This window comes from Nothobranchius furzeri, chromosome 15 (assembly GCF_043380555.1).
Source record: "Nothobranchius furzeri strain GRZ-AD chromosome 15, NfurGRZ-RIMD1, whole genome shotgun sequence".
Lineage (NCBI taxonomy): Eukaryota > Metazoa > Chordata > Actinopteri > Cyprinodontiformes > Nothobranchiidae > Nothobranchius > Nothobranchius furzeri.
In genome coordinates, this window is record NC_091755.1 from 45,135,803 (window position 1) to 45,160,297 (window position 24,495).

The 24,495-nt window shown below is 47.8% G+C and overlaps 1 protein-coding gene across 1 annotated transcript in view; it reads right to left on the reverse strand.

The window, feature by feature from the left end:
- LOC107391394 (1-phosphatidylinositol 4,5-bisphosphate phosphodiesterase eta-2-like) overlaps positions 1-24,495 on the reverse strand; it is a 111,520-nt gene that overhangs the window by 62,010 nt on the left and 25,015 nt on the right. Inside the window, exons 5-6 of the mRNA XM_070544927.1 lie at positions 18,714-18,957; positions 18,487-18,616 (exon numbers count right to left, since the gene is read on the reverse strand). Coding sequence (XP_070401028.1) covers positions 18,487-18,616; positions 18,714-18,957 — 374 coding nt within the window. The remainder of the gene's footprint in view (positions 1-18,486; positions 18,617-18,713; positions 18,958-24,495) is intronic.

Consider the following 24,495-nt stretch of genomic DNA (forward strand, 5'->3'; position numbering starts at 1 on the left):
AATAAGCGGATATTTACAACTTTTAGACACATTCTTGATGGCCGCCACATATAATCAATGTTAACGAGCAATAACCGGCTCTAATGATCAGCCTTTACCGATACGGAGCTTCAATTGGGCGTGTTAGCTGCTGGGATAAATCCCAACACGTCCAGCTTATCACTAAACCATGTTATCTCAACTTTTGACAACAACAGCAGAAATCCCGTCATCTTTTATGACAAGATTTGATTTGAGTTTAACCTTTGACCCGAGCTGCTGACCTTTAACCTGAAACCTGAGCTGCTGACCTTTAACCTGTAACCTGAGCTGCTGACCTTTGACCCGAGCTGCTGACCTTTGACCCGAGCTGATGACCTTTAACCTGAGCTGCTGACCTTTAACCTGTAACCTGAGCCGCTGACCTTTAACCTGTAACTTGAGCTGCTGACCTGTCCTACACTGGCAGGTCGGCAGCTTTTCACCAGAGACACGGTGACATCTGTTTGTGTTCAGTCTCTGGACTTTAATGTTGTCATTTTAAGCTGTGTTGTTGTTTATTTGACGTTGTGTTGTGACTGTTTAGGGCCAGCATGGACGCAGGTGAAACGTGCATTACTTTATTCTATAACTACACAGAGATCAGTCATTCTGAACGAACACGGAGAGCTCCAACCTTCTGTGTTGCATCATTAAGTTTGTTCTTTCAGGCCCTGAGTTGGTGTACTCGTTAGAAAAGGAGGCTGTGAAGATCAGCGTTTTCTAGTTCGTGTTGAGGACCCGCGGTTCTGACCCGATCCGGTGAGCCTGCTCGGGCTGTCAGCTGCAGAACATGTAAACTGCAGTCAGCCCTTCCAGGCCTTCGCTGCCTGCTAATTGATGGTTCCCCCAAAGCCAGACAGCAGGAAAATTACTGAGATGCTTTGCAGAAATAAACGTGTTTCGTAACCATCTGATGTTAAACTTAGGAATCCCACTCATGCCGTTTCCATCACTGCTATTTACAGGAATCTCCCTGTTCCCTTCTCTCTGCTTTTGGTGTTTTTCCCTCATCACAGCGCTGGTGGGAGCATGCGGCCGACTCCAGAAACAGATGCCCGGGATAACTTTGCTGTTCGTCTGTCTAGGAGGAACCCAGAGGTTTGCTAAGGGTGTGTCCTCTATTTTCCTCCACTCGAGCACTCGGCTGTAATTGCTTGTTTAAGGATAATAACAAGGGAAGACTCTCTGAGGAGCCCCGCGCTGAAATCGCCAGCCTGGAGGCGAGCGCCACAACCGCGGTGCAGTGGGGTGGGGGGTGGGGGTAGGAACAGACAGACTGGGGGGTAATTAGGCGTTTATTTTTCCTGTTGATGGTAAGCATCTGCACAGCTCTCACCTGCTCAGAGGTGAGGCGTTTGTGTTCGGCACAGGCTGCCGGCTTATTCCAGAGAATCCGTCCTCGCTTGCTCGAGCTTTCTCCCAACAGATTTCTCCAAACGAGTGTGAGTGTGTGTTCGGTGTAACGGCGGCAGACAGAGGAGGTAATTAAATTAGCGCTGGCAGCCCGGAGACTGAACGAGGCACGGGGGATTGCCGCCTGATCCCCATTGTTTCCCCTCCATCGGTGACCCAGAGCGAGTCTGTTTTTAACATCAGGACCAGAACTCATCCCAGCATGGGAAGACCGACCTTCATAGGTACACATGATCTCCATCACATTGGAATTCATACGCAGTCACCATCTGCTCACTGTCGGCGTTACGGCTTTTCTCAGGAATCCAGAAACAAAATCTGCAGCAAACCGCGTTTCTATGAGCCAAAGCAGACACGTAAAGGTCCGCGTGAAAAGCTGCATTTGATGAGGGAATATTTGGGCTTCTCCTGATTTTATTCAGAGGACTGCAACGTGATTATGAAGTGACATTCGTGCATCTTTGTCCACCATCACCTCTCCACGGTAAAGACCCAAAATCAGCGCAGCAGTCGTCCCTGCAGGAGTGTTACCGCTCAAAGGCGAAAGCAAAGGGAGGAGGCGGCGAGCAGCCCTGAGCCGAATCATTCTGCGTTGGCTCATGGGCGCCCGAGACAGCCGGGGGCGGGGCCAAGACTCCAAGAAGCTGTTGTGCAGTGCAGCCACGTCAGAAATACCGGCTAACGTCTAAAATAGCTGCTTAGCCAATAGCAGTGGCTGATTCAAGTTAAAATGTAGTGCAAACCAGAAGAGGGTGGTACACTGGTGGTTTTATGGCCACCCAGGGGCGGATTTAGGACTGAAGAAGATCCGGGGCTTAACACACGTGCGCGCGTGCGCACACACACACACACGTGACACGCACTAGTCAACATCATATATATATGTCTTGTACTACATAATTATTAATCTGAAGCTACATATGAAGCGTATTCAAGGCAGAGTATTGTTCCTGTTAGTGTTTAGTGTGAGATGATAGTAAATATTCCCGCTCTTTCTCCAACAACTTTACCTGATAGTAAGCTAACTTTAGGCAAACCAGCAGCACCACAAATATTTTCAAATAAGACTCACAAACCTGAGTCAGCACCAGTCTCATCAAAGCTGGGGTTCTGTCGCCGTACTTCTGGTCTAAAAAACGTCCTTATGTCCATCTTCACTCATGCGTTTCAGGCAGAGAGTGTAGAAGAAGCCCGCTGCTGAAGGGCTTCTTCTTCAGTGGTGGAGGCTCAGGCAGGCTGTATACAAACCACTGCCAGCTGCTCCCCCTCTGTTGGACTTTGGTACTGCATGTTACTTCCACGATTTAGATCCGAGGCTTTTCATACAACATCCGGGGCTTCAGCCCAAGTAGCCGGGCCTAACGCCGCCCCTGTGGCCACCCCTAGAAAACGGTCTCCATCCATGTCTCCCTCCTGGAGCTGACGCCCACTGAGCCGTTTCTCAGTGGTAGCACAAAACCACCCGACCCGTACAGAAGTGAGCCGAGTCATGGCGCCGGTGGAAAAGGACCATTTGTGTTAAAAGAGTTGTGCCAACCAGCCTCCCCCCATGGGGGGTGGAGGTGTGGGGCAGGTGTGTTCATGTCTGGCTCCGTCTTGATCTATAGTCCCCCTGCAGGAACCTCCCTCCTCCCCACCCCTACTCGCCCAGCCCTGCTGAACACACACACAGGTCCCATTAATCCCATTATGTAAATGGGACTTGTAAATTGTGCAGGGTCTTCTCGTTTCACCCCCCCCCCCCACCGCCACACACACACACACACACACACACACACACACACCCTCACACCTCTGTGGATCTCCTCACTCCTCCATCTTTCTCACTTTGCCATCAGGGTTTCTTCTGCAGCTTAATTAAGCGAAAGCAGCAGGGTTGAAACGGTGAACGGGGAAGAAGCCGTGCCAAGTGCAATTTCTAAGAGGTGGGGGGTCTGGTCAAAGTGACGGATTGGCATCCAGCATGGCGGTGACCTGGACAAGGAGAAGTAGGAAAAAGACTGGAGCCAGAGTCCCGTCACAGATCGGCTGATGGGAATCACGTCAGACTTCAAAGACTCAACGAAACTCCAGCTAATAAATCCCAGTTGGTCACGCCTTCGTTGTGGTAAACGTTCGGCGTTCGGACGTCATTTCTGCTGGAGCTGCTGCTGAACACACGCGACCGCTGAAGGGACGTGTGAAGGAAAAGCAGGCGTACCCGGGGTGCGGCGGCAGTGGTTCCTGTTGAGAGCTTTCATTTTCATTTCTATTAATCATATTTTCTATGGATGAAAATATTAGTTCACGTAAAATGTGTTTGGTTGGTTTATTTATGGGGGGGGGGGGGGTCACCAGTAGAGGCCAGGCCCACTTTTATTTTGAAACCTAGACGGATTTGGTTTAGCACCAGCTGCAGGAGGACGTTTACGCTCCAGATGCTTCTCTGCTGTGAAACGTTGGATTTGCAGCTCAATCTTCAACAAAGTCACATCTGGAAAAACAAACATTTCGCTCGTTCTCTTGTGGTTTGCAGAGTTCCCCTCCCACGTTTCTTTTAACTGAAGCTGGTTTCTTTTTGCTCCTGTGGGCGCCGTCGCTGCTGAGCTGGCAGGCCTGAGAACGACCTTTAGTGTCACGACTGATGCTTTCTGGTGGATTTCCTCATTTCTGCTGCTCTGTTTCAACGCATCAGTGAGCCGGCCGTGAGCGGCTTCAGGACATCTTACATCTGCAGAGAAATTATTCTAGATTTGTGAAACGTGTCAACCAACGCACTGCTGGTGCTGATGGTTATCCCTTCTAGTGGCCAGAGCCGGGGTTAACCCTTTAAGACCTGAAACATAAATATTTATAGTATTACGTTATATTTAAGGTGTTCTGCTTCATTATGTAATCCTGCAACATAACAGAGACACAGAAATAAAACAGGCGCTCTCCTCCTTCAGCTCCTCCACCAGGGGGCAGCAGACATGAACAGGACTGGATCTGCGGGTTTCTGATGAAGGTACTAATCCTGATGATCCATCTTTGAGACTGGTTGAGACGATCATCTACAGGAATTAACGACATAAAAACTAAAGATGTGTTATTTGTAAGTTTTGCACTAATAAAACGTTCATCGTTCAGCTATTTTCTAAACTGTTTTAAGACTAATTTACTGACAGCAGAGGTAGGTTTTACAATCCTGAAAGTGAGTGAATAATTAAAGCAACATCTCATCATCAGCATTAAATTCTCGGTTTACTAATTAAAGCGTCGCCCTGATGGACGTCTAGCAGCTTGTTACTGCAGCCTGACGGTAAACCTGGGAGGGAAAACAAGCGGGTCTCTATGTGAAACAAGTGCGAAGGCGTGAAGTCTGAGATGTTGCTGAGGTCGGGGAGGTGTCACAAACACGCTAACACACTAACGCGTGTAATGTGGTGTGTGTTGATGAAAACGTCGCTGGCTGCGGTGGCTGAGAACAGCTGACGTCGAGTAGCAGCTGAGAGGATGGGAGACACGCCGGGCCGGCAGCAGGTCAGTCTGCCCGACGTTCCTGCTGACAGACCGGTCAGAGCAGAGGCCGCCTGCTGGTTCTGAGTCACGTCACCCATGTACAGGACGACGGTCCAGACCTCGCTGTGACCAAACATCTCGTAGTGCAGAGCAAGACTCTCGGTCCGGCCTGGTTTCTGCTCATCAGGGCCTCCAGCAGCAGGACTGGACCCAAACCCAGTTACTGCTCCTCCTCTGTTCCACCGTTTCCAGCCTGGCATGATGGGATTGTTGTGAAAGCAGGTCGTCCAAACGTGTGCGGAGAGATCTACTGGGTTTATTCTGTTCTGAACAGAAACATCTCACACAACTCGCAGTCTGCTGAGTCACTGGTTGCCATAGTGATTCCTGTCTGTTGTTAGTGGAAGGGGGAGGAGCCAGTGAATGGTACCAGTTACTTCCTCCTCCAGGAACTCTTTCCACATGAGTGCAAGTCTGATCCTGGACCAGGAGGAACGAAGGGTCTCCTGCTGCAGTCAAAGGTCTAAAATGGGTCTGAGCGACACCTACGAGTGTTTGTCCTGCACAGGTCTGTGTGCTCCTCTGGAGATGCCGCCCCAGACGAACGCTAGACTGATCCTTCTGCAGGCAGCATCACCTTCACCACAGCTTCTCCAGAACCTTTCATGTCCACCACCTGGGCTCAGGGTGAACCTGCTCTCACCTGTGGAGAGCACAGGGACCACCTAGAGCACAGCAGGCCCTCAGGCCCCCCCGATGAAGCCTGTCATGGTTTGATTGGAGATGTTCACACCAGTGGCCCACTGAACATCACTCCACCAGGACCTAACCTGGTCCTCCGTGCACACAGGAGCAGGCAGAGGTCCTGCTGATGGGATTAGGACCTTCAACTGTCATGCCAGCTCCCCTAGAGGAACCATCCATCTCCTGAAGTCTCCTCCGTTCTCCTGACACTGAGCTAGGAGACCCAGCCAACCTTCTGGCACCCAAAGGGCCAGTGTATCTAACGTGCTATGCATGGGTTCTCTTATTTACAGCTCTATATGATCTACAGCGTTACATCAACATTAGATGTTTCCATTACTTTGTATTTCAGGCTTTAAGGGCTAATCACCATGTGACGTATGGATCTCCTCGTTGACTCGACTCAGTCAGGTTCCAGTAATAAAAGCTGCAGCTGAACGAACTGGAACGCCGGTGTGCAGTAATAAATGAAACCAGCCGACCAATCAGAGCATTCTTCAGCGCTGGTCAAGCTGCTGAGAGATTAACGATGCAACTGTAAAATTTAATTAAGTGAACTTGAGTTTGAGCGTGTCAGAACGCGGCGCTGCACAAACCCCGGCGTGCAGCCGGTGAAAAGGCAGGTGGCGCGTCACCCGTCACAAGTTCCTCACATAACCATGATTGATGGTCAACGGCGTTGGAGCGGCCGCCGCTGCTCTCCTCTGCCTTCTGTCTGCCTCGGAGGACAGCGTGACCGTGAGTTATTCTTCTGCAGCTTGGCACAGCGTGACACACTCGGCTCCCCAGATGGCCCTCACCGTGATTCACTCAGTCGCCGTGTCTGTTGCTGTGTGTCGTCTGCAGGCCAGCAGAACATCACACACACACTTCAGAGCTTAGCTTCACACAGCGAACGCCAGCCGCCACCAACACACCACTCTCGTTTGACTCCAAAGGGCTTTCATGAATTAGCTGTCGGGCTCAGAGCGTCCGTCACCGAGAACCGCAGGGCGGGGCAGGTCAGGATCCAGACCGGGTCAAAAAGGTTAAAGGAAGATTTTCCAGCTGTTGGGGTCTTCATGTCTTCAGAAAGGAGGCGCCAGACGTCGTGCGCTCAAAATCACCAAAACAAGATGCAACAAGCAACGTTTTAGTTGAATAGAGAACAAACGGTAAGTGGTCTGTATTTGATACAGCGCCTTCCAGAGTCCTAAAACCCCCCAAGGCACTTTACAACACCATCACTCATTCACACGCCAGTGGTGATGAGCTAACATGTAGCCCAGCTGCCCTGGGGCGCCCTGACAGAGGCAAGGCTGCCCTCCGACCACCACCAGCAGGCAGGAGGGTTAAGTGTCTTACTCAAGGACACTACGACAGACTCGAACCAGGAACCTTCTGATTACGGGGCGAGCACCTAACTCCTGTGCTGCCAATCAGAAAGAAAACCAAAACAAAGATGGAGTTTAAAGAAAGACGTAGATTTAAAGAGCAAGTCACTCAAAAATCAACATTTTTTTTCATGATAAACTAAATAAACGAGAGTCTGATTGTGCTGCAGACACGTGGAGTCAATAATTCGGCACTTTAGTGCATCTTAGTTAAAATTTAAATATTCTGCCTAAAACTGTCAGAGTTGCACCGTCGTCAGGTAAAAACTCAGCGCTGCATTTGAATTTAAATCTGCCGTCGCTATTGGCTAAGAGGTACACTGTGATGTCACAATGTCGTGAGTGTGTGTGTGTTTGTTAGCGGCTCCGCCCTCTCGGTCTGCTAGGCTACAGCATCTGTTGCTTTTTTCAAACAGGAAGTGGGAGCTGAGTAAGAATCTGGTAGGGGGTGACTTGCTCTTTAAGCACCAAGGCCGAGAAGGAACCTGATTAAAAGAATAACACGTCCCGGTTCTAACAGGAACCCGTTCTTCATCACAGTTTCATTAAACAGTTTCTAGTCTCTCCGCAGCATCGTGAACATGAGGCGTTAGCCCTCCAGCGGTCAGATCTGAGGCTAATCTAGCAAAAATCCCAGATCCCATATTCCACTTTCTCCATGGACGGAATGTCCTTACACTTTAACCCCGTATGAGGAGCCAGCAGCAGCTCGAGCTGACAGGTGTGCTGTAAATCCTGCTGGTCCTGGGCCAGAGGAGGATGACAGGCTGGACGTGTCGGCACCGACATCTGTCCAGTAGACTGGAACATGTTCAGAGACTCGTCCAGCGGAGCGCATCGGGCCCAAACGTCTGCAGCACAAACGGCAGCATTCCTGAGCACAGCTGCGGAGTCGCTGCTCGGAGTGATTTCACTCAGCAGGAATGTTTCAGGAAACGGTCCGAGAGGGAGGAGGAGACGTTTAAAGTGCTGGGATGGAAACGGAGTCATCATCAGAAGCTCATCCCCATCTGGACCTTTGTGTCCTACCATAAAAACTACAGATGCACCGATTCTGGTTCTGAAGGCCGAAACAGGTCCGACCTGCTGAGGCAGAGTTTTGCTGCGATGCTTGGGAACAAAAATCCAACATAAAAAAATAAAATCTGATCAGCTGATCACCGGCTGACGTCTTGAGTCACAAGATTTTTTTTGTTATTATCTAAATAAGAAACTGGAACTAAAACATGAATTCATATAAAAAAGGTCACCGATCTGAACCCAATTCAAGATTTTTTCAACCCGATAAAAAAATGCAGTTCCACTTATTTTTAATATGCTTTTTTTTTTAATATGTTGCTTCAACTTTTATTTTTCTATTTTTCTCTAAAGGACATCAGTCTCTAAAGGACATCGGTCTCTAAAGGACATCGGTCTCTAAAGGACATCGGTCTCTAAAGGACATCGGTCTCTAAAGGACATCGGTCTCTAAAGGACATCATCTCTAAAGGACATCAGTCTCTAAAGGACATCGGTCTCTAAAGGACGTCACCTCTAAAGGACATCAGTCTCTAAAGGTCATCAGTCTCTAAAGGACATCGGTCTCTAAAGGACGTCACCTCTAAAGGACATCAGTCTCTAAAGGTCATCAGTCTCTAAAGGTCATCGGTCTCTAAAGGACATCGGTCTCTAAAGGACATCGGTCTCTAAAGGACGTCACCTCTAAAGGACATCATCTCTAAAAGACATCAGTCTCTAAAGGACGTCACCTCTAAAGGACATCAGTCTCTAAAGGACATCAGTCTCTAAAAGACATCAGTCTCTAAAGGATGTCACCTCTAAAGGACATCGGTCTCTAAAGGACATCGGTCTCTAAAGGACATCGGTCTCTAAAGGTCATCGGTCTCTAAAGGACATCGGTCTCTAAAAGACATCAGTCTCTAAAGGACGTCACCTCTAAAGGACATCAGTCTCTAAAGGTCATCAGTCTCTAAAGGTCATCAGTCTCTAAAGGATGTCACCTCTAAAGGACATCAGTCTCTAAAGGTCATCAGTCTCTAAAGGTCATCAGTCTCTAAAGGATGTCACCTCTAAAGGACATCAGTCTCTAAAGGTCATCAGTCTCTAAAGGACGTCACCTCTAAAGGACATCAGTCTCTAAAGGACATTAGTCTCTAAAGGACGTCAGTCTCTAAAGGACATCATCTCTAAAAGACATTAGTCTCTAAAGGACATCAGTCTCTAAAGGACGTCACCTCTAAAGGACATCAGTCTCTAAAGGACATCATCTCTAAAGGACATCAGTCTCTAAAGGACGTCACCTCTAAAGGTCATCATCTCTAAAAGACATCAGGCTCTAAAGGACGTCACCTCTAAAGGACATCAGTCTCTAAAGGTCATCAGTCTCTAAAGGTCATCAGTCTCTAAAGGACGTCATCTCTAAAAGACATCAGTCTCTAAAGGACATCATCTCTAAAGGACATCATCTCTAAAGGACATCAGTCTCTAAAAGACATCAGTCTCTAAAGGATGTCACCTCTAAAGGACATCGGTCTCTAAAGGACATCGGTCTCTAAAGGACATCGGTCTCTAAAGGACATCGGTCTCTAAAGGACGTCAGTCTCTAAAGGATGTCACCTCTAAAGGACATCATCTCTAAAGGACATCGGTCTCTAAAGGACATTAGTCTCTAAAGGACATTAGTCTCTAAAGGACATTAGTCTCTAAAGGACGTCAGTCTCTAAAGGACATCATCTCTAAAAGACATTAGTCTCTAAAGGACATCAGTCTCTAAAGGACGTCACCTCTAAAGGACGTCAGTCTCTAAAGGATGTCACCTCTAAAGGACATCATCTCTAAAGGACATCGGTCTCTAAAGGACATTAGTCTCTAAAGGACATCATCTCTAAAAGACATTAGTCTCTAAAGGACATCAGTCTCTAAAGGACGTCACCTCTAAAGGACATCAGTCTCTAAAGGACATTAGTCTCTAAAGGACGTCAGTCTCTAAAGGACATCATCTCTAAAAGACATCAGTCTCTAAAGGACATCAGTCTCTAAAGGACGTCACCTCTAAAGGACATCAGTCTCTAAAGGACATTAGTCTCTAAAGGACGTCAGTCTCTAAAGGACATCATCTCTAAAGGACATCAGTCTCTAAAGGACGTCACCTCTAAAGGACATCATCTCTAAAAGACATCAGTCTCTAAAGGACGTCACCTCTAAAATACATTAGTCTCTAAAGGACATCATCTCTAAAATACATTAGTCTCTAAAGGACATCAGTCTCTAAAGGACGTCACCTCTAAAGGACATCAGTCTCTAAAGGACATCATCTCTAAAGGACATCAGTCTCTAAAGGACGTCACCTCTAAAGGACATCATCTCTAAAAGACATCAGTCTCTAAAGGACGTCACCTCTAAAGGACATCAGTTTCTAAAGGTCATCAGTTTCTAAATGTCATCAGTCTCTAAAGGTCATCAGTCTCTAAAGGACGTCACCTCTAAAGGACATCAGTCTCTAAAGGACATCATCTCTAAAAGACATCAGTCTCTAAAGGACGTCACCTCTAAAGGACATCATCTCTAAAGGACATCATTCTCTAAAGGACATCATCTCTAAAAGACATCAGTCTCTAAAGGACATCAGTCTCTAAAGGACATCACCTCTAAAGGACATCAGTCTCTAAAGGACGTCACCTCTAAAGGACATTAGTCTCTGAAGGAAATCATCTCTAAACGACATCAGTCTCTAAAGGACATCACCTCTAAAGGACATCGCCTCTAAAGGACATCAGTCTCTAAAGGACATCATCTCTAAAAGACATTAGTCTCTGAAGGAAATCATCTCTAAACGATATCATTCTCTAAAGGACATCACCTCTAAAGGACATCGCCTCTAAAGGACATCAGTCTCTAAAGGACATCATCTCTAAAGGACATCATCTCTAAAAGACATTAGTCTCTAAAGGACATCATCTCTAAAGGACATCATCTCTAAAAGATATGAGTCTCTAAAGGACATCACCTCTAAAGGACATCAGTCTCTAAAGGACATCACCTCTAAAGGACATCACCTCTAAAGGACATCATCTCTAAAAGACATCGGTCTCTAAAGGACATCAGTCTCTAAAGGGCATCATCTCTAAAAGACATCAGTCTCTAAAGGACATCACCTCTAAAGGACATCATCTCTAAAGGACATCATCTCTAAAGGACATCAGCCTCTAAAGGACATCAGCAGGACTTTCCTTGGCTTATCCATCACTATCGGGTCATCTTGTCAGAGGGTGTTCTGGCTGACTCCACGGTAACCAGAGCTTCTTTCACAAAATCTAGGACTGGACCATAAATGAGTTTTTAATATTTTCTAATGAGACACAAAATGACGCAGTCATGTTCAGACTGATCTAAACCAGTGAATCTCCAGAGCTAGCCGGCGTCGCTCCAGCTAGCTTGCTGCTTCTCCGTCTGACTATTGGCACTCGGCACATTTTATTCTCACAGCCGCCTTGTGCAGATGCAGCAAATAGACACGGCCCAACTTCCTCAGCTGCTTCCCTGCAGCACGAGCCGTGCAGCAGTGGGTTGTTGTGTGAGAATAAGTCAACAGGATTTAGCTCCATAAACTGGATCTGGGTATCTGCAGCAGTTTGCTTCCCCAACCCAAAGCCTCTTTTCCAGGGTTTGCATTGCAGCACCTGTCCCCACAGACACATGCTAGATTAGCCTGGTCTGGGTTCCTTCGGATGCCAGTGTTAACCACGTGTGAGGTCTCCTCTGGGCGAAAACAGCCCATGGTTGTTCCACTGGTGCATTTTTAACATCGAAGGTAATTCCTTGATGAAAAACTACAGATGTGATTGTTGAGCCAAGTTGAATCGAACATCTAAATGTTGGTTCAGTCCGCTCAGACTAATTTTAACCCACAGAGGGTTGAAGTTTTAAGGCTGGGTCTACTTCTGTACATTATTATTCCACAGAGGAGACGACTCCCCGCGGTGCTGGACTCAAAACAAACAGAGAAATAAAAATGCAGAAAGCCACAAGAACCAGGAAAATATGAAACGCTCAGTTTGATTCCAACCTTCCTGGATCGTGTGTCGTTTAGCCGAGACCTTCCAGAAAGAAAAGCAAAGAGCGCTCTCCCAAACGCTGGGCTGTTAAATTACAGTGCTCTGGTGACCAAACACTTCGAAGCCCGGTGCATTCTGGGAAAAAAGTGCAGCAAGAAGGCAGACGGTGTGCATGGCTGCTTCATATCACAGAAAAGTGTTGGTCGCTTTGCTAACTTTGTAAAAACATCATAAACTGTTTTTTTTTTAATTCTGGGATTAAAAAGGGAAACAGGAAGAATAAACCACATTTTGTTTTTCCAAAGCAGTTAGTCGTAGGAAAGCAAACACTAACAAAACTATTCAGAGGCCGACGAATGAAGACCCGCATCCTAAACCGGAGCATGACAAAGCAACGATAAGTCTCCGGTTCTAATCCCAACCCATCGGCTGTACATGGCTTTGCCAACCGTGGTGTCCTGTGGTACTGCGGTTCCCAAGCTGGGGTCCACAAACCCCAAACGGGGTCTACACAAGACTACAGGTTGCCCCCCAGGAGGTGGTGTTGGAGGTCCTGGCTTGCAGGTCCGGTGCTGGCCACAAGGGCAGAGTTTCATCCCATTTAGATGGCCTGTATTTGATACAGAGCCTTTGGGCTCTACAGCCCCCCCCCCCCCCCAAGGTGCTTCACAACACAGTCATTCACCCATTCACACGCTGGTGGGGATGAGCTACCATGTAGCCACAGCTGCCCTGGGGCGCTCTGACAGAGGCGAGGCTGCTGAACACGGACACCGCCGGTCCCTCCGACCACCAGCAGGCAGGGGGGTTATGGTGTCTTGCCCAAGGACACAACGTCTAACAGATAGGGCTCGAACCTGCAACCCTCTGGTTATGGACACTTAACTCCCTCTGCCACCATTACCCCGACCGGGGGAGGGGCACGGCTCCACGTCGGACCGGGGGAGTGGGGGGTGCTAGCAGATGCCCTGGACTAAACCAGTGGTTCATAGAGGACCCGCTTGCCTGTGTCCTCAGAGGACCCTAGCGTGGGGACCACAGAGAGAGAACACAAATCGTCCCTCGCTGTTGGACATTTCAGATGTCCCAACTTGGTCAAACTTCTGCTGCACCTGCCACCCTTCAGGGGTTCCCCAAGGCTGAGCACTGGGACTTCTCTTTGCCACAAACACCACCCGATGCAGATCACTGACCACAAAGAGCTGAATGGAACCGCTTTGGTTTCCTTGAATGCTTTAGTAAAGATGTCAGTCCCGATCACTCCGGGCCAGCAGTGCCGATGCCCGGCTCGAGACAGTTCAGACTTTTTTCCTGTTTCCACGATGGTGGAATGACTTACTGAGTGCAATCCGAAACACAACCAGCCACATCTATCTCCTGAAAGCTCTAGAACAGGGGTGGGGAACCCTGGTCCATCACACTTGATTTCAATCAGCAGGTGATTAACAGGCTTTAGCAGAGCTTGATGAGCTGCAGATCAGGTGAATCAACCACTGTATCAGAAGTATTGGAGCAAAGACAAGCAGGATACCGGCCCTCGAGGACCAGGGTTCCCCACCCCTGCTCTAGAAGACCCTGTGCATCACTCACCAGAACTCCTGCCCTCTTCCTCCTACGTTTCTACACAGTCGCCCTCGTCATCTCTGGCTAGAGTCAAACAAACGTGTGTAATGACCGTTCTTTACTATGAAAACAGGTAAAAACGTTTGATGTCAGCATTTTCAGAATATGTCTGAAAAAAAAAAAAAAGCTTTAGAAGCGAATTAGAAAAAATGGTGACTTCTAGTTTCGGCTTCTGGTCTGGAGCCTTCTTCGTGGGCTCCAGACCAGAAGAAATCTCATTTGTAATGACTCAGCCGCGGCGCGGTGAACGTCACGTCCATGCTTTCAGCATGGAAGCATTTCACTTTCAGCCCTTTGGGCTTCCTGACAGGGTTGCGGAAGGCGCTTTATAAATAAAGCTTTGATTGATTGATTGATTGATTGATTGATTGATTGATTGATTGCTTTCGAAGTGGGACTTTTGAGCGTTTGATGGATTTACAGATGAAAACGCCTCCACTCCCTCTATTCTCTTTGTGCATTTATGGTCTGGACGGAGAGAAAGGAGAGAATTGTTGTTGGATGGTTCTGCGTGTTATTCCAGCTCGCTCTGTTGAAACGCGCCCCCTCCCAGGTCGAGCTGCACATATCCACAGTGTGTGATTACAGGGTCTTCTCCACCTTTAACTCGGTGAGCGCTGACTTCATTTGTGTTGGATGTGAGATGGAGCTCTCAGGGGTGCAAAGGAATGCTGGGAGAAGAGATGGATATTTTGCTTGAAGGAAACAGAACCTGGTCTCACGCTCCTGCCCTCCAGGGCCATTTTCATTGGGTTGCCAGTCAGAGGGACCACATGCTTCGTACGGAGAGCAAAGTGGTGTGAGAAAGACGTGGAAGGAGACAGAATTTCTCTAAAGAAATAAAGTTTGGGGGAAATTGAGGGAAGGTGTTGGTGAATACGTAAAGAATTTAGAAAAACATCTAAATATTACAGCCGTGAAGGAAAAGTACGTCCAGTTGGGAAATCAACACGACTAGAGAGCGCTTTACTACATCCTGATTATTTAGCCTCTAGTGTGACTCGTAGCCTGTTATTAAAGCTTACCACTAGAAACCGCAGACAACAACTTTTGGAGTCCACAACTGATTAACAGTGATGAGGATCAGCACCTCCAAATATGAGACCATGGTTCTCGACCGGAAAAGGGTGGCTTGCCAACTCCGGGTCGGGAGAGAGGTCCTACCTCAAGTGGAGGAGTTTAAGTATCTCGGGGTCTTGTACACGAGTGAGGGTAGGGGGGATCGGGAGATCGACAGGAGGATTGGTTCGGCGTCTGCAGTGATGCGGACGCTGAGCCAATCTGTCGTGGGGAAGAGGGAGCTGAGCCAGAAAGCCAGGCTCTCGATTTACCGGTCGATCTACGTCCCAATCCTCACCTATGGTCATGAGCTTTGGGTAATGACCGAAAGAACGAGATCGCGGATACAAGCGGCCGAAATGAGTTTCCTCCGTAGGGTGGCCGGGCTCAGCCTTAGAGATAGGGTGAGGAGCTCGGACATTCGGGAGGGACTCGGCGTAGAGCCGCTGCTCCTCCGGATCGAAAGGAGTCAGTTGAGGTGGTTTGGGCATCTGGTCAGGATGCCTCCTGGACGCCTCCCTGGGGAGGTGTTTCAGGCATGTCCTGCCGACAGGAGGCCCCCGGGTCGACCCAGGACACGTTGGAGACGTTACATCTGCAATCTGGTCCGGGAACACCTTGGGGTCCTGCCGGAGGAGCTGGTGGAGATGGCCGGGGAGAGGACGGTCTGGAGCTCCCTAGTTGGGATGCTGCCCCGCGACCCGGACCCGGATAAGCGGAGGAAGACGACGAAAAACAGTGACTAAAATCATCTTGGACATAACTGAACAAAAAAGCAGGTCATGTGTACTACTGGCCGAACCAAGTTCCTCTGCAGGCTGGGCGGAGTCAGCCTGAGAGGCTGGGATAGGAGCTTAAAGAACATCCTCCGTTAGCATGCTCATATTAGCGTTAAACTTGTGATCTGCACATTACCTGGACCAACAGGTGAAGGGTCACCCCCCCGCTGAGGCAACATTTTCAGGCATTGGCCAGCTGGTTAAACGTGCCGACGCCTGTTCTCAAGTGTGTAGGTCAGAGCAGCCACGCTGCCATGTCTGACGCATCGAACAGCAAATGAAACCAATCCCTCGGGGCCTGCTTCTGTAAACTGAGAGAGGATGATTGTGATTGGATGGCCGCCTCGTGTCAGGTGTCCACATCACTTGTGATGAGATGATCATGCACACGTACATCGTGATGTTGATGATTTACCGTAATTTCATCCAACTCTAATTTTATTTTATTTCCTGAGAATCGGTTGAATTTTTCAGGTCTGACCAACGCGAGTGGGATTAAATCTAAGGCGCGACGTGGAAATGACGTTTGGATTGAAGTCATCGTCTGCTGTTTCTTTGCGTCCATGAGAGAAAGCCACAAAGACCTCGAGTTTACTATAAAACAGGATTATGACGCGAGCGTTTGATCACTAAACTCCTAATCCTGCTTGGGGAGAAAACATCCATTTTCCCGACCCCTTCCTGTCGGCTCTGGTTCCTTGATGTGACAAAAGGCGCAGAAACATCAGCTCAGATGCGCCAAAAGGCATCAAAACAAAGTCACAAACGATTTCAAAACAGCTCCAAATTATCTCTGAAAAGCTGTTTGTTGTGGGAAAAGAAGTGATTTTATCCGGAAAAGCAAACATCAGCCAGCATCTCTACCACCTTCGATTACAACAGCGTGTTCTGTCATTTCTGAAGCGTGCACCAGAAGTCAAACAAATACTTAAACTAAAACCTTTGTTTTGTTTTAAGGTACATTCATATGCTTGGGACTTTTATTGTGAAGGACTGCAGGAAGTTGTGCTGCAGAAGGAGCCAAAAGACATGCAGAATTTTAACCCTAACCCTAACCCTCACTTCAGCTAATAAAAACTAAACGGATACGGTTGGATGCTGCAGCCCGAGGTTAGCTTCCGGCTCTGGAAATAACTTCAGATGATCCTGGGAAAGCTGTTCAAGCTTGTGGGTCTTTATGCTCCGCCCATTAAGCCACGCCTCCAGGATAAAGTGGAATGCTAGAAACATCGGATACTGCTAAACAATGGTGAAAACACGACGCCATCTTGGCCTTTAGACTCACTATTGCACCTTGTCTGCATAAAACCTGACAGAAGGCAGGCGTGGAGCCTCCTGGTTTCTGACGGACTCCTTATTCTGGCACCGGTCCTCCCACTAAAAGCCACTGGGAGCAATGGGGAGGACTGGAAACTCTCAGGATAAATGTATGAATAGATAGCATGACAGATAAAGCCCGGCTCTGGCTTCACTTCTGGTTTAGCTGCTGTTAGACAAAAACACGAGCACAAAGAGAGGGACGTGTGCGAGGGGCCAAATCATTAAGAACGGGACGTTCACAGACATTGGTTGAGGTTTTTTCAGGAGTGTACGTGTCACAGGTGATTAAAATTAATCGTCTGACTAAATATTTAAGTTACTGGTTGCCATCCGTAAGAGAATTTCCAACAATAAAGCAAACACGCTCCAAAAAAAGCATCTCAGACCCGATCTTTCATTTATTTCAGAAACATTCTGACATTTCTCTCAAATGCTCTTTTCTCGTGTCCTAGTGGTCCTAATAAACCAAGACCATCATCTTCCCTTCAGGCCTCTGAAGACAGGATGAGAGCAGGGATGGACCACTTAAACAATTAAAACATCCTCACCTACATTGGGGGGGGGGGTCTAAACACGGCTGCAGAGATGGAGGTTGCTGCGTTTTCTGTCAGAGGCTGTTATTTTAGAAGGGGTGTTGAGATTTCGTGGGGGCGTTTTTATGTGTAATCTCATTTCATTTAATACCTCTGAGACCGTGTCTCAGAGGCTTTTGGTGGCTGTCACATGATGGTCTTTGCTGTCACGAGGCTGTCTGATGCCAATAATTGGCTTCTCCCACCATGTTCTGCAGCTTTGCTGCCTTTATGCCAAATGCTAAGCCTTTCACCGCAGCCACGTCTCCTTTTTTCAGACACACCAGCTTTTCACAGAGCTGTGGCACTGCTGGAGAGCTTTTTCAGAAAGCCGAGCAATCCCGGGAGGTGGGCAGGTGAATTCAACCTGCAGGTCTCACCAAACATCCAGTCTGAGTGTGAATAAACACTCTGAGAACCCCCAGACCTTAGACCCACCCCGGGCAGCCAGAGAAAGAAGAAAGTTGGCCAAGAAAAGAGTGGAGAAGGCAGGAGAGGAGTTAGGAGCGCCCCCTGTCAGCCAGCCGGAGCTCCTGCAGCCTCCAAGAACATTCCAGAGATCAGGGAAATAAAAGAGCAGAAGAAAGGCTGTTTTTATAAAATCAGAGGTCCAGGAGACGCAGCCAGCACCCCCCCTGGTCCTGCTGCCCTCATGGAGTACAGGGGGGTCTCTGATCCAACCAAACGGATCAAAACAAACGAGACAAGAAGCCAGAGAGGAGAGGACGGAGGAACTGCAGATGTTCCCTCAGACCGACCCAACAAAGGGCTGAAGCTCAGATCCACGCACGGATTCTCCAGATGTTCCTGTGACCTCACAGCACGCCAGCTGTGATGAAATAACCGTTTACAACTAAACAGCTAACGCTTTATCTAGTTAGATTGTAAAATAAGTCTTCATCAGCTCCTAGACTCCTGATGCTTTCAAAATAAAAGCACCACAAGATCTGGTTAAAACAACTGCTTTTGGAGATGAAAGCAGGATTATTTCAGCTCTGATCCTCAGATGTGAGGTTTAAGCAGCGCTTGGGCCTCATCGGGCCAGTACCTTGAACATCTGCTTGACCTTCTGCCGGGGCAGGTTCACGTTGAGTTTGTGCAGCAGATGAAGAACCTCGCTTATACTCAAACTGCCGTCGCCGTTCTTATCCGCCTCGGTGAACGTCTGCTTCAGCCACGTGAGCCAAGTTAAGGTCCGTCTCAGTTAGAATTCGGTTTTAGCCAAAACATTTCAGAGCGGAACCAGAACCACACCACTGACTCGGGTAAGGATATTGGTCGCGGGTGCGCTGCCTCTTTGCCAGACTGTCCTCGTCGCTGATGCCGGCCATCAGGTACTTGAGACCGGTGATCCAGGTCCGCGCCTCCTCTCTGGTACCGGACACCAGGTCCAGAGACTCCATGTGCTCACCATAATACAGGCTGAAGCAGCAGTTTGGGTCGAAGCTGCCCTCCGAGTAGCGCTGGAAGATCTCAGACCGTTTCCCCTCACAGACCTCACGGATGGAGTCGATGGAGACTGAGGAAACAGGAAGTGGAACCGGTTAGAGACGTGCAGATGTTCCAACTTTAATCAGGAACATACTTCAGCTGTCAGGTTTTACCCCTGGATCTGTTAGCTAAATATCTGACCAATCACAGGACAGATTTCAGTGACACCTTCAGAGGCTGATCAGAATAAACAGCAGATTAACCTCTGACCCCAACAGCAGTCAAACAGCTGACCCTGACAAACAACGATGGCTCCAGTGCCAACTCCACAGAGAAAAGCCACCGACCAAAAAGCTACGATGCCATCGTCTCTAAAGCGGATTAAAGCAGGAAACGTTTGTCCTGCAGCTTCATGACGACCAGAACGTCCTGAACAGACGACTTACGGGAAAATAAAACACTTCTGCCATCAAACCAAAGTGATGAAGCTGTGGCTTGTTTCCATAGCAACATTAAACATGAAGTTAGATTTTAGTCTATTTAAAACAAAACAGTGTTTTAATAAAGATGAGAGCCCATCAGAACGAAACGTGGAATAAGACAAATGCTAAAGTTTATCTTTAGGTTTATTTTATTCTGAAGGGCTGACAGAGTGAGCTGAAGCTCTGCTGTGGTTCGGTTTGCTGAATTTATTTTGTAGAGTTGTTCACAAAGTCCTCTTCTGGTGAAGCTCTGCAGCGTTTCACATGCGTCTGTCTTCTAACGGGAGCAGGAAACCCAGAGGTACGGGTCCATAAGTACTCAGATTACATGGTCTCTCACACACTTCATTTCAAGCACCCTCTTACACACTTGTGCAGAGCTGGAGGACCCACACACACACTCCACCGGCCTCAAAAACACCCTCTTTTGTTGTGTGAATGGTCCAAGTCTCTTAAGGGTTACACAGTCTTCTTCCTGCATTTCCCTGGTAGCCTCCGCTAGCTGTGCGTGCTCATGTTAACACACACACACACACACACACACACACACACACACACACACACACACACACACACACACACACACACACACACACACACACACACACACACACACACACCACACACACACACAGAAGTTTTAGTGGAAACAGTGAAAACTTTGTGCATCCATGTGGCTGCACGGTGGTTCAAAGTTCACGTCCTAACTGGGACCTTTCTGCATGTTCTCCTGGTGCATGCGTGGGTTTCCTCCCACAGACCGACAACATGCATGTTCAGGTTAAGCCGTACGTGGCCTCGGATGTAAGCATCTGCTGCATAAATAAGCCAACACGTCCGGTCTCCCTCTCCGTGCACCTTCTCCCGGTTTTCCTGACATCTTCCTGCTCCAGTCGGAGAAGCAGATCTGTGGCTGCTTTCTGTTCAGAAGGTGAAACGCTGATTTGAAGCTTTAACAGACACATTTCAGTGCTTCAGTGTACCGAGCGAGTTTGTGTGGATCACCTGTGTAAATGAACAGCTGCGGCTTTCAGCGTTTTTCTGATCAAACATTTCTACTGAAGTGGAAAATCAGCTCACGTCTAAAACCCTCAGCAGCGTTGATCTTCTGTCCCTTCCAGGACGAAGCAGTTTGGATTGAGTTGCTGGAGACCGTACTTGAGAACAGGACGTTTAATATTCTCGGTGGGGTTAGCCCCAGCCCTGACACCCACAGCTGCACGTTGAGGTTCTGCAGCTCGAAGCTCAAAAAGGCAGAACGATGTTCAGACTGGAGAACGCTCCTCTTTTCAGGTCATTCAGCCCAGAGCGCTTCTGTCCCGGCTGGGGAAGGTAAAGTCTGGACCTCCATGAAGACCTCACACCGATAGGCCTCTCTGCTTTTCTTCTGCCCTCTATTCTTCATTATCTAATTCAAGTGTCAATTTTCAGCCGGCGCCTGCGCCGACCCTTTCTTCTTCTATTGTCTCCTCTCGGCGGGGCAGGATGCCTCCTACTTAATCGTTGATCCAATTAATTTGGGGAACCTTTCTCTGCTCCTTTACAAGACTGATGGCCGGTGAATAAAAACGAGCAACAAAGGGAGTAAACGAACACAGGGCAGTGTTGGTGATTGACACCGGTGCCAACGTGCCTGTGTGTCGCCTTTATGTCGGGTGGAGTTATGGAGCCTCCACAGAGAAAGGTGGCCTCGCTGGAGGAGATGAACATGTCTAATTAACTTGTGTCAAATGAAAGTCTCAAGTGTCTCCACCACCCTGCAGGTTTTTATGGTCTTTGCCTCCTGGTAAGGCTTTTCTAGAGGCGATGCTTATTAAACTGATGTCATTTTGTTTTGCTGTCTGCACCTGGCGTCTCTATGCAGCATTATAGAGGAGCACAGGGCTGAGCTACAGTAGCGCGCTGTTGGAGCTGGGGTTCATCTCGGCTCGACTCTTTGGTGAGTTGTTGGAAATAAGAAGCTAAAACCTGTAATGTGTGATCAGCCTTTACTTAGCTGCCAGTGAAGTTTTACAGCTGATCTGAGGAGAGATGGAGCATCAGAACGAGTAAAAAACCACGTTAGACCCCAGAAACGAAGATCCAGACTCAATTATAATCTAGGTCACGTCCCCCAGTTCATTTAAGGGATTAACCGAGTGCGTCTGCTTTAATAAATGATGTCTGACACGAATAAATCATCAGCTTCAGTGGTGATTCTCTTAACCCGTCACACGCGTCAGAACAGAGAAGAATCTGACGGTTCATTTCTAATCCTTACATTCCTTAAAGCAGCACTTTCTGATCGAGTATTTAGGCTACTTTTCCATCAGTTCTGTGTTGACAGTACGACTCCTACCTGCAGGTGGCATCACTGAAAGGGGGTGGAGTCTCTGGAAACAGGATGGCTAGCAGGATTGCTAACAAAATGGTGAAAGTCCCACGGATGCAGTAAAACTTAACGACCGCTTTTTAGACCTCTCTGATTTATTGCGAGACTGGTTCGTTTATATCGTCTGAATTGGGACGCTGCTGTACGTGTTGCACGCCGCTACACCCCCATTCTCCAAACTGAGGTCACTGACTGCCGTCTTGATCAAACAGCACAATGCCACAGATGCTGCAACCTTTGAGGGAACGAGCAACTGGCATGCTGACTGCAGGAACGTCTACCAGAGCTTCTTCCCGTGAAATTAATGTTCATTTCTCTACCATAAGCCGTCTCCAAATGCGTTTCAGATACTAGGGCAGTACATCCAACCGGCCTCACAGCCACAGACCACGTGTGACCACATCGGCCCAGGACCTTGACATCCAGGATGGCCTGAGACCAGCCGCCAGGATAGCTACAGCAACAATCGGTTTTCATAACCAGAGAAACTCATCTGCATGCTCGTTGTCCTCATCACGGTCTGGACCTGACTGCAGTCCGTCGTCGTAACAGAATTCGCACAGCTATTGAAGAGAAGTGGACCAACATTGCAAAGGCCACAGTCAACAACTTGATCAACTCTATGCCACAGAGATGTGTTGACCTGCGTGAGGCGAATGGTGGCCACACCAGATGCTGACTGGTTTTCTGTCCCACCACCCCATAAACCAAAACTGTGCACATGTCAGGGTGTCCTTTTATTGTGGGCAGTCTAAGGTACACTTGTACATTATTCATGCTGTCATCAGCCCCTTGGTGTGCCACACCTGTGAGGCGTGCTCACTAACACACATGTAGACAGCTTTCAGAACCTTATGTGAGAATCATTTTCAGATGTTTGAGTTCAGCCCATGAAAAATGTCCAGTGTATTAAAAGTAAAAAAAATAAAAACAAAAATTTAAACAAGTGGCAGATCTCCTCAGAACCAGACTATACTGACCAAAATACAAGAGCAAACTGGATTTTATTTTAAAGATTAAACCGACTAAACCCAACCTAATTAATTACCTATTTGTTTTTTAAGACATTACTTTAAGGCTTAGGCGTTTAGCAGAAACTGGAGGGATCATGCACAAACTAAACAGAAAAGGTCCGAGAATAAACCCTTGTAGTACTGCGAAAGACGTGTTTACTTTGATTTGTTAACAAATGACACAGCAGCAGTTCAACATTAGAGTCAGGTCAAGATGCCGAAGAAGCAGCTGCACTGAGGTCAAGAAAAGCAGAAAAGAGGTTTTAGGAGGATGACTGATAACTCTGACCTAAGCTGCTTTAGCCGTGTGACCGGCCTAAATCTCCTAAATAAATAAATAAAGCTGCCTTGCACTTAAAAAAAAACAAGTAAACATAAAAACAAAGGTTTGGTAATACAAGTATTTTTAATCATTTCTCATAGTTTAATTGTACCGAGTCTCCTGATTGTGGGGTGAGAATGTCATCCAACGAGTCGGCGGGTTTGACGACATCCTTCATTTTCTATCCCCGGGGAGTCACGAGACGACAACGATGACCTAAACCATTAACACGACCATAAATGATCCTTTGCATCAAACCGCAGGAGGCTCCAGTTGATTTGATCTGGGACATAATGAGCATCTTTCCTACCAAGTCCATTTACTGGTTTCCAGGTTGGCATGAGGAATGTTTACTGGTCATGGGGGCGGGGATTCTCATCCAGCTCCACCCACCTGAGCGGGCATTCAGGTGCTGCTCAACAAATCAGAAAACAGTTTCTTCTAAATGAATCCCGACTACTGGGGTCAAAGGTTATGAAATAATAACCAGTGAAGGTCAGTCTGGCAGCAGCCAGCACAAACGTTCATCCTGTCATCTTCAAACGACTCCAGTCTACAGTTCAGTGGTTCATGTTTTATCGTGACTGGTTGTAGAAGACGCTATACAAAAACAGGTTATTTACATTTACCATTTAACTGGTTAGCAGCTAAACTGAGCTAACCAGGACTAGCAAGGCGGCTCATTTTTATAACCTCTTGATAAACTGGGTCCAAATGGACAGATTTTTATACCAAAAGCTCTTATTTAGGCATTTAAAACCTACCTCCACCAGGCGAACAGGTGTTTGGTTTGTGAGCTCAGTGGGCTAACTCGGCTAACTAGCACAGCTAACTCAGCAAGCAAAGCTAACTGAGCTAGCGGCTAACTTAAGTGATAAAGACCTACTTCGACCTGGAGCCCTGAAGTTTTGTCCCTCGTGGATGATCCCGGTGTCGGTACTGTGGCAGAACCCCTCATGTTGGATTTACGTGCGTTTCAAGCGTGCGCTGAGTGGGCGGAGCCAACACACAAGGGAGGCTCCTCCTGTTTTGCCAGATTTCTCTCCTCGTGAACTTACACTCTTCAATTCATCGGTTTGACTCAGTAATGGATGAGACTACAAATGTAAAACAAATGTTGGCTAATTTACAGATTTGTAAGCTACTTATAAAAGTGAAAGTAACATGATTTTACACCCGAGTAAAGAATTATGCCGGGAGGTGAAATATTTGAGAAAATAACTTTTACTGTAACGCCTAGTTCACATGTCAGCAACTCCGACTGCTGTCAGCTCATCAGCCCTGAAGGACGTAAACTCCCTCAGAAAAAGGACAATTAGGACTTTTACACAGAACAGGCATCTGTATAAAAATCAGATCAACCATCAACGGGGATGAGGGAGCACACAGACTCTAGAACCTCCCATGTGGGAGCCCCCGTGGACACGACATCTCCACG